Source organism: Apaloderma vittatum, unplaced genomic scaffold, assembly GCF_000703405.1.
Source record: "Apaloderma vittatum isolate BGI_N311 unplaced genomic scaffold, ASM70340v1 scaffold4886, whole genome shotgun sequence".
NCBI lineage: Eukaryota > Metazoa > Chordata > Aves > Trogoniformes > Trogonidae > Apaloderma > Apaloderma vittatum.
In genome coordinates this window covers 17,794-28,493 of record NW_009723245.1, presented here as the reverse complement: position 1 = coordinate 28,493, position 10,700 = coordinate 17,794, and the positions used below count along the sequence as shown (strand labels likewise).

Below are 10,700 nucleotides of genomic sequence, written 5' to 3'. Positions count from 1 at the left end.
ACACAGGCATTTTAAGGGATGGAGAGAGAAATCTTCCTTTTACCTTCTCACTTGTCTGAAACTTGAAGGAACTTAATCCTTTTGAGGTTTGTATCCCAGGGCCAAGTGTGCCTGAGGAGGCCAAAAGTTATGGGAGAGAACTGACAGAAACAAGGACAAAGGGATCGTATGAGCCTCATTTTCTTAGGAAAAGCGATGAAAAAAACAAAGAGAAATAAACCAATAAAAAAATTATCCCTAGCACTATTGGGGTTACTCAACACAGTGATTCTCACGCAGAAGCCTCCTCTATAGCCACTGGGAAAAATACTGCAAATTAGCTGCTGCCTCCATCTGGAAGAGTCCCACAGAGACCTGCAGTTCTCTAGCATATACAGTACAGGACCAACAAAAGACAGTCATTTCTTGAGTCCTATTAAATCTTGAGCCCCAGTTGATCAAGCAGCCTACCTGCCTCCATCCGTCTGTTTTCATACACCTCTGGGTTTTCCGACGCTGTGTTGTACTGCTGGAAAGGCTGGTTGCTGAAGAGATTGTCACACAAGAGGCTGCGACAAAGCTTCTTCAGGAAGCGCAGGACGTACCCAATGCTGTTCACTACCAGCAGGCTCAGGAGATGCTGCTTCCCCTCAAAAGAAGCTGAAACTGGAAAGCAAGAAGGAGCAATTTAATACCTGGGGATGCATGACAAGAGAGCAGGGGGAAAATTTTCACACAAATATTTGTACATCTTAACATTTTTTTCCATAATTACCCCTCCTGCAGTATGAAACAAAGTGGAAGAGCTTAAGGAACTGAGTTAGTGTGACCCACATCACCTTCTCCTTGGAGCACTGAAAGATGCCGACTGGCATGGCCAGCGGTGCAAGGTTTTCTAATATATGCATCCAAGTGAAAACTGTCTTGTATGATTGGAAGGAGGCAATAATGATACTCTAGTCTAAGTAAGGAGAAAAAAAGTGATCTGCCAATGATGGGCTATTAGGCTGACTTAAGCAATACCCAAGGTTTTACAAGATAATGGGGACACAAGAAATAAAAGACATGGCTGTGAGTGAATAAAAGGTACCAGGACTGTACTGAAGAGAGAGCTACCAGCTTCATCACAGATCTTTATTTATTGATTTAATTGTATTTATAGACAAAAGAAGGTTGTCAGTTGTGGTCTATCTGGGATTCAGTGAAGTATGATAAATCTTCTGTTAAACTGGAAATGATTGCACATGGAAGGCTGGTCAGCAGATGACAACAGACTCTGCTGGCAGGACACCCTAACTAGCAGTGAACCATGCTGACACAAAAAGATTTTGTTGATGCTGTTAAGCTAGAAGGCATTGTCAATGGAGAAGAGGACTGGGAGTTTGCACAGAAAATACTGGCTGCCCTTGAGCTCTGCAGTAAGAATAGGTGGAATAAAATGCTAGAAAGTACATGACAATCCATAATTTTTTGAGGTGGCTCAACATGACCTGATGGGAGGAAAATGATGGGATAGGCTCGCCGGATGCCCATGAGTCACCAAGGTGACCCAGCAATGAAAAAGTCAGATATATTTCAAGGAGGTATTGAACAAATCAGGAGAGAGAAAGGGAATGTCAATTCCACTATATAAAGTCCTGACAAAACCTGAGCTGAACTGACTGGTCATCCAGGCTTGAGATGGGTGAATTCATACTTGAGGAGATGCACAGCCAGACCACAGTGATGTTCAGGGAACAGCAAATTTCCTTGTGGCATTGCAGCCATCACCATCTCTGCTACATGGAGCTGTGGGAAGATTACTCGCACTTCTTTAACTAATCCAGTAATCTTCCTCAAAATGCAGAGAGGACCTGAAAGAAACTGTGTGTTTCAGCCTAGCAGGATGAGAACTGCTCTGTAGAAATATATCTAAGATTGCACTGAAGGGTGAGAGCAGAACAATTAAAATTCCTGGGCAAAGCTGTCAGGGAATATATTTAGCCAGGAATCAGAAAGGGCACAGGTGCCAGCCATGAGAGAGGTGAAGGGGTCACAACAGGCTCACCAGGATCAATAGTAGCAGAACATGTTCAGGTATTGACAGGTTTGCAGGGAGGACTACATAATATGGCTGCCTGAACTCTACCGTCAGATTTTCTCCAGTCCCATAGCCTGCCGTCACTACTAACGAGTATAAATTGCAATGTTAGGCTTATAATCTCTGGGATAACTTCAGAGATTTATTGCTGGCCTGAGCTGCTGTAAGGGATCATGCTGCACAGCTGGTTGGTTGAGCGTCTGTGAGCCAAGTCATGGGAAGACTGGAAAGCTCATGGCAAAATCTGTCTACACTGCTGCTGGACTGGGAATGAGCTGCAATCTCAGAGCCACACCACAACTAGGAGGCCATTCACCCCTCCTCGATGATTAGAAGAGCCATGTTGACCAGGTGCTTTTAGCTGAGGTACCTGAAGCTGAGCCAGCCCAGAGGAACTGAGACCAAGGGGTTTGGCTGGCTTGGTGCGCAACACGACTCTCCTTCTTGTAATGGAAGTCATACACACAGCACAGAACCAGGCAAAGCCGAAGCTTTACACTAAATTGCTGCAATCTTGTGTTTCCATGAACAAATTTGGATCATTCTTGGAGTATTTCTGATGTCCCTTAGGGAAGGCACACCTGCGATTAGAGGGAACTGGAAGGGAAGGAGAAAGCGGGATGTACATGCTGCACAGAGCACCAGAGCCTGGGCTCCCACACAAGAGGGTCCCAATGGCACAGCTGAGCTGCTGTGGTCCCTGCAAAACTGTTTGGACTTGTGGTCCTTGGCTTCATGTTTGCACCTGACTCATCAGCGACAGCTCACTGGAGAGCATCGTTCCCATATTCACGTCATTGTTTCATTCCCACTGCATCCTCATGTGCTATAACAAACTCTTGCTGTGATTAAAAGAAAAGTTTATGTTCAATCTGAGAGCCAAGCCAGGGGATTCAGCATGGGACACGGGAGACTCATCAGGACGCAGCGAGCAGTATCACTGCAGGAAGAAGAGGAGCTTCTGGGAAGTTCCCTATGATCTCTGGTTCTCTCTGATAGGTTTGTGTAGTCCTGCTGCACCAGGAATTGCCATGGGACCTTTGCAATTCCTACAGCTGAAAGCAGATTTGACTCACACACCAGCAGCTGAACTCCATGCGAGTTTTCCTTTAGAGCCATATGTGGCAGCAAGGCCTGGGGTGAAGAGGACTTGCAAGGCTGCTCATCCTTTTATGGCTGCAGGGAAAGCTCATCTCACAGACCTGGCTGCAACACCTTTCCACAGAGCAGTAAGCTCTGGAGCTAGCCCTGCTCCTCCTCTGAATCCCTGCTGCAATGCTTTTTTATGATTTACTTTCGTCTGACACTCAGGCAACCCCTGCTCCTTTTAGAAAACGATGTAAGTGATGTTCCAAGCTGATGTGAACGGGATAGCCGTGACAGTCAGGACTGGGGTTAAAACTTCAAGTGCTTCTCAAGTGGCTACAAAACTGCTTTACCTGACACTGTCTCGCCTCCGTAGCCCTGCTTGACGAGGGAGAAGACAGCCTTTTGCTGGAGCGCGCAGTCAATGCAGGCCTGCACAGCCTGCTGCAGGGCCGCCGCCGGTCGCTCGGGACCAAAGTGCTCTGGGAGCTGCTGCACTTTTTTTCTGTCAAGGTATGGCCCCAGGTTCGCTTGTTTGTTGACGTAAATGCAGACTGTGGACACAGAATGCCAACAAGGTTATTACAAAAAGGCCCCAAGGCTCCCATATTCTGGCTTTATACGTTTATACAAGTTTAAGCCTTGTTCAGTGTCACAGGTGGAGACAAAGATCCTCTAAAGCAACTAAAGAAGCTTCTGGGTGGGCCCGGGGTCTGCTCTCGCAGACCACTTTGTCTATGCAGCTGCTGATGAAAAAAAACGCCCGGGGAATGCAGGACAGTGACTAGCAGGGGTGACCTTACAGCAACGAGTAAGCTCCAGCCTGAGGTATGTTTTGGGTTTCTTTTTTTTCTTTCTCTACATATTTTTAAATGGGTTCACTGAGAAGCCCTATGAGAAGTGCTGCTCTGAGAAGATTTTGGGGAGATGTTGGTTTCCTTGCTGCTTCTGACCTTAATGCAGATGTAATTTCTGGAGGGCTACACTGCACTGAGCTGCATGGTGCGAGGGCAGAGACACCCATCTTTGGGAGCGTCCTGACCCTCCGTGTTCAACCCAGGACTCTTTAATCTGCATCAACTCGAGGGAAACCACACATTGCGTGTGGTGCTAAATCTCCATTTAGAACCACGGCCATACCGCTGTGCCACACAGTGGGTGTGAGAGAGATCCCCCAGCCTCTCTACAGACAAGCCCTGCATGCCTCCTCTCCTAAGTCATGGCCTGCAAAGACAGGTTTTCTACATGCCATCAGGCCTGCTGACAATAGCCAAAAAAATCAGTGTTCTTCTCTCACTAGCATGAACTTATTTTAAGCCTGGTTGAGGTGCTATGGTAACTACAGGCAACTAAGACACAGGCTAAAGTCAGGCTAAAGTGAGACATATTATAATAGCTGGCTGAGTGTGCTCAAGCTGTCATCTCTGAGACAATATAACATTATCCCTCTGACAGAAATCAGATATGTGACAAAAAAAACATCAAGCAGAGCGGAGGACATGATGACAGCTGTGTAAAGCTGGAAATAATTTACAGTTTGCATCACTGTAATGAAAATCTACTGTGACTGTCACAGTGCACTCTGCTACCCCATCTCTCACGGAATTGCAGAAGGGGCTCAAGCAGTATATCCTGGGTAAACAGGAGGATAAGAGTAATCATGCTTATCATTACATAGCACTTTACACCTTCTGCGTGTTAAACAAACAAAGGGATAATGCACCAAAAGACAGCAGAATCATGCACGAATTGCACTGGGCTGTCAGGATGCAGCTTTCCTGGTGTGCCACAGTGCCAGACTTCACTGGGTGTGCAGGGTGTGGCTTCTGCTGCGACAAGCCACCGGTTTTGTCCAGGGCTTGGCTTCAGGAGGGTCTCTGCAGTCTACCAGCAGCATGCTGCATCCCTTGCTGGGGAGCAGGGTTGCTTATGGTCCTTTCAGTGCAGATAGGGAAATTAAAGTTGGCTTGAGCCCACCTCCACCTCTTGCAAACCCTGGTCTGGTGGGAGCCTACATGCACCGTTGGGAAGGTGCTGGGAGAAAAGGTGCAGGTGGCAGAGGGACAGGCAGAAGGAGGTGCAGGGTGCTGCATCCACAGAGCCTCTGCCTCTGCTGCCACCCCAGCAATCTGGGGAGATTGTTTCTTCCTGATCACCTCGAAAAGCAGCTCTGAGCACATCAATCAGGGCAGCACTATGAAACACAGCTCAGCTGATGTTTGCCAAGCACTTTGCAGTCTTTGCTTGTGAAGGGATAAATGAGAATAAAATATATTATTATTGTCACTACTTTTAGTATCATTCTGCTACCAGAGCAGATGGAAAACTTCTCCTCTGTGCATCCCAGCTAAGAAATAATGGGATTTATGTGTTGTGTTTAGATTCTAATGTTATCTAATCCATTTGCTGAAATCTCAGGGTAAATCAACTGTCTTGTTGATTTGCTTCTCATTTACATCGGTTAAAAAGCACTGGCCTATGTCACTCCTGGTATATATAACCAAAAAAAGAGTAAGGCTGTGTTTTCTTTGACTACAGTCAGAAATGACCAGTTCTACTGCTGTGATAAGGCATTGGGGTTTATGTGCTGGTAACCCTGCTAACAGTTAGACCATGGCTCCTCTGTCCTTCTTCTCCCCAGAGCTGTAACAGATGCTTCATGTTCATACTGGGGTTTAGTCTGGATATTGTAACACATTTGAAGGAGTGAGAGTTGGGTATAAAATGGTAGCATTCACAGGCTATTGATGTCTGCATTTCAAGAGGAGTGGATCTGACATCTCCACTAAACTTGACACAGGACAATCAGTACGTAGTCTTGCAGGACGTCTCTGTTCTTTGTCACTGCTCACCAGTCTAATCTGAAAACACCCCATTTTCATGAGCTACTCCCGTTCCGAAAAGCACAGCATCTGGCTGTCAGCCCATGGTTCTTGCTCACCCCTTGGCCAAGGAACACATGAGGCTGGGTACCTGTGAGAGCCTGTGGAGTGGCCGAGTTGGGTATCGTAGCTGCATCCTGGGGGATTGAGCTAATATCCGGCTCTGGCGTGCTTCTTGGTGGAGAGATTGCTAAGGGAGTCATCAGGACACGAGACTTCAGCTGCAAAAAATAACCGGCTGGGTAATAAAAGTATACACAAGATATTCCAATTTTATTCCGTGTATGTCACACCCCATGAACTCCCACTCATTAGCAATCTGCTATTGCATCACTTTCTCCAGACCAGGAGCATCCTTTCTGCTCCCAGGAGGATACTCGAGCCTGAAGCCTGACTGATTTGCAGCAGACAGCCATGCCTTAAGTTACAGGATGCAAATATTATGCCACCCACCGGGTAGTTATTTACACCTGAGCAAATTGGTTCTAACACCATAACAAATCAGCACAATGACATTTTATGACCCATTTCTTGTGGGTGTAAACAATTCTCCACAACTCAGAAACATGGGGTCTTTAACTACATCATAATTTAAGGCTGAATTCTCCTCTTGGTTACAAGGGTGTAAATCTTGTGTAAATCCAGTGGCACCAAGAGGCTACTTTGGGTTGACACCCATGTAAATAAGCTCAGACCATGGTCTGTGGTATGTTACTACCAGGAAGTAAATACAAACTGCTGCACTTTTGTACCCAGTAATCTTCATGACCTGCAGCCTGGCTTGGAAAACTGAAACATGATGGGAATTTACGGTGCAATATCGCTATGTCTTTACATTGCCAGTACCTGGCAACCTCTTGCCAGTCAAATGCTGATCAGATCCTCATAATTATAAAGGGCTGACGTGATGGATGTGACCTGAAAGTACCACTCTTGCTTTCCATTTTCCTATGAAGGGAAGTGGGGGGAAAGCAGAGAGCCAAGCACACAGCTGCCTGGTTTATGTATTTACATACACTACATAGCCATTTTTCTGGTAGGCGATTTTTTTTGTTGTTGTTTTTCACTGGCCAAAGTTAAAAATGCTATAAGTCACAAGCATTAAGAATGAAAAGGAATTTTTAGCCCTATTAAATTTGCTTCTCTCAGAGTCTATGCCCAAGTTGGAAATGATACACGAAGTATATTTTAGGTAGGAATGAAGACAGACCACTGCTTACAAACCAAACCCTGAACAAGTCCTGGTCGAGAGTAGGAGTAATTCTGGATAAAGATTCATGTTGTTCATGATTATGGTTACAACTGTCTAAAATAATGGTCACTGTTTCAGTGTAACAGTAAAAACACAAAGCTTGGAAAGGGAGACAGAAGACTGTTGATCTTGGTGCCATCAAAGATCAATGCCATAATTTCATATTTGGGAGTCTGATCATTCCCCAGTTACTGACTTATCCCAGCAAGGGCTTCACTAAGAGAAAATTCAGGGCCTCTCTTGCTTTCAGTAGCAGGATAGCCTATGCTGGGATGGCACCCATCAAAACAAACAAAAACCCCATCTTTGTCAAGATGGGTGTAATTTTTCCTTGCCAGACCACCACCAGGCCCTTCCTGAACTTGCTCCTTTATACAACCTAGAGTTTCCCTCAGAGCAGCCACTGTGGAAAGATGGGAACAATAAGCCTGGATGGAAATAAAATCTGGCTCTTCATCCAGGCTGAGACAGAAGCTGTATCCCACCTCCCTCAGAAGTGCCAGGTACCACTTCTGCATGGTGCCACTGCCTCCCCTGGGAGAAAATATTCAGTGAGTGAATCCAAGACAAACTGTAGGTTTGGCCTCCTGCTCTATGGCAGCCATAGTGTACTCAGGACTCCGAGCTAGCCCTTGGCTAGTGCCAGTCCTCATCTCCCTGTGTGCTCCTGTTTCTGTAGCATTGTCTTGCCTTCAGACTGGAATCAGGAAACAGCAGCAACAAGGCGCTGGCCATTTGTTTTCCAAGTAATTAAAATAGATGGGAGGAAAATAGTGTTTCAAAAATCAAAGTCCCCGGCCAGTTGGGGCTTTATCCCATGTGAGAAGGTGAGAAGCAGCATGGTTTGTTATCTTCTGTAGCAACAAGTCAGTGGCTCAGTTTTCTATGGTGAAGTGGACTGGCACTGTGAAACTCTGAATAGCCCCTATGCTAGGCTTCTGGACTTGCTTTTGATCATACGTACGTATGCATATATAATAAATGCATGCATACATCTATACATATATAATACATTAATGTATATGTGTGTTTGTACACAGTATATTCACAGATCATAGAATCATAGAATCGTAGAATGGCCTAAGCTGGAAGGGACCTTAGAGATCATTTTAATCCAGCCTCCCTGGTGCCAGGGACGCCACCTCTGGACTAGATCAGGCTGCATAAGTATATAAATTTATATACAGATGTATATACTTGTATATATATTTGCATATAGATATGTATATGCAGTCACACATGCACGCATCTATGTAGGTACGCTTTTGGAGATGACACACCTAATAACTTTGGTTTCACTTGTGTGTTGGCTCCTTAACCTGCTCAGTTGCTCATAGCCCTGCAGCCCCAAACTCAGACGCACAAGTCCCTTCTCAAGCCCTTGAGACTAGTGCAGTGTCAACATCATCAGCCCCGTGAAGCTGGGACAGTGGCTGGTAAACCTCTTTCTCTGCCTGTTTCCTGACTTTTGGAGGCCCAACACTTATATTCGAGAGCAAATGAACAGAGGGCAACACTTCCATAAACTCTCTAGCTTGGAAGCCCCTTCTTGGCAGTTTGCCGCTTTAGCAAACAGTTTACTGCAAATTTAATTGCAACAGTATGTGCTCTACAGCCTCTGGATATAGATAAATGGCATTTTATTAGGGGCAGCAGACAATGTGCCTTCATTAGATCAAAATGAAACAATGCCTGATTACAAGAGACAGTACACTAGCAAACACGGTTTAAATGCCTCCTGGCCACTGAAACCCTGAGTAGTCCCTGAATATCACTAAGCACAAATCTCAAAGTATTTCACTTTAAGATGCCTTTTCTTGGACTGATTCTTTGCTACCAAAAAGCCAATGCAACCAACTGATTGACGGAAAGCTTGGCAGTAGAGAGCACATACACATGAAAGTGAAAATAAACAGTCAAGAAGAGAGAAAGAGAGAGAAAAGGATAGAAAATCTGTCAGAGTACTTTGGGAAATCCTCGTGGCAAGGCATTCAAATCAGCTTTATATAGTTATAAGTTGTAGTATACATAGCACAACATATAAAAGGCAATGGTTGTTTTAAAAACAAGATGTACAACCAAGTTCCCCAATCTTACAGACTTTCTACCATGGAAAAGAGATCAGAGAAAGATGATTAGGGATTTAGGGTAGGAAATAAGTGTGTCTGCTTCACCAAAGTCACAGTGCATTAGGTGCAGAGAGAAGGTGGGCTTTTGTTCCACTGGTGTTGCCTGCAGGCTTCTCTGAGTGTGCAGTGGCTGGGGATGAGGAGGGTCTGGTACATGTTACGATCTGCACACCCCTTTGGAACAGTCAGGATTTATTTAGATGATATTTCTGTCATCCAACACCAAAAAAAAAAAAAAAGTGAAAGAGGGGAAGAACATTTCCCAGATAGAATTTTTTCCTTCTGAAAATGTTCTCTGCAAGCTTGTATAGTAAAATACATAGGAAGAAAGCAAGATGAACCCTGACACAAACTTTACCTGAACTTTTATACCAGTTAGATCATAGATCCTCATCCTTATGACTCCTAATTCCTCTGTATTGGTTGTCCCTCATCCTGAAAAAACATCTGCTAGAAAAGGCTGGGGTTCACCCTGTCCCCATGGGCCTGTGTCCTTCCAACCAGGAGAGCAAAGGCACCTCCTGGTCACAGGAGTTTTTGTTGCTGGAGAGAAAACCACCTTCATTCCCTGCAGATGTGCACACAGATGTGTGCCAAGGTGAGTGCCTGGACCAACTTGGTCCTGCCGTGTGCCTTCTGATGGCTGGGCAGAAAGGTGCCATTAAACCTGCACCAGGGAAGCACAGAGCTTCTGAGTACATGTTTTAGGGTTCTTGTCTATACGTCACACTCTCTATGCATTTGACTGTAGATGAGGAGGCTCAGAATAAGGCAAGACAGGGCTCAGCTCAATCTCCAGGGCAGAAGGGGGTCAGTGCTGTGCTGACAAAGGCAAAACACAGTTCAAGGTCTTTCCCACCTTTTCTTCTTGTGTCATGCAATATCTTTTTTCAGCACAGCAAATGATGCAGGGGAGTCTGCCCACAGCCTCCTACCCTCCCTGAGTGTGTTTCAGTGAATGAGGCAGATAACCTTAAGAGGAGTATATGCAACCTTGAAATTCAAGGCTGTATTGCAGGGCAGGTGAATAATCAGGGCACCTTAAGGTTGTCTGTGCAATCTCGATCCCAGTGTGTCCAAATCTTGACTGCTTATTTGTCATCATTAATGACAATGTCCTCTGACACTGTGAATGTTTCCACGATGCCAGCAAAGCCTTCCCTCCTACAGGCCTTCTAGGCAGCTCTTCAGGGTTGCCCCTCACTTACCGCCGGAGATATAAAACCAATCCATCTACTAACCTCTCCATCTGGCTGCCAGAATAGATGTTTTCCTAGAGATTTAGACAGAAA

The 10,700-nt window shown here is 45.4% G+C and overlaps 1 protein-coding gene across 1 annotated transcript in view; it reads right to left on the bottom strand.

Moving 5' to 3' along the window:
* Positions 1-450: 450 nt before the first annotated feature.
* SCML4 (sex comb on midleg-like 4 (Drosophila)) overlaps positions 451-10,700 on the bottom strand; it is a gene marked incomplete at its 3' end in the record, with an annotated part of 13,405 nt that continues 3,155 nt past the window's right edge. Inside the window, exons 2-4 of the mRNA XM_009872029.1 lie at positions 6,119-6,248; positions 3,499-3,699; positions 451-645 (exon numbers count right to left, since the gene is read on the bottom strand). Of these exons, the coding sequence (XP_009870331.1) occupies positions 451-645; positions 3,499-3,699; positions 6,119-6,248 (526 nt within the window). The remainder of the gene's footprint in view (positions 646-3,498; positions 3,700-6,118; positions 6,249-10,700) is intronic.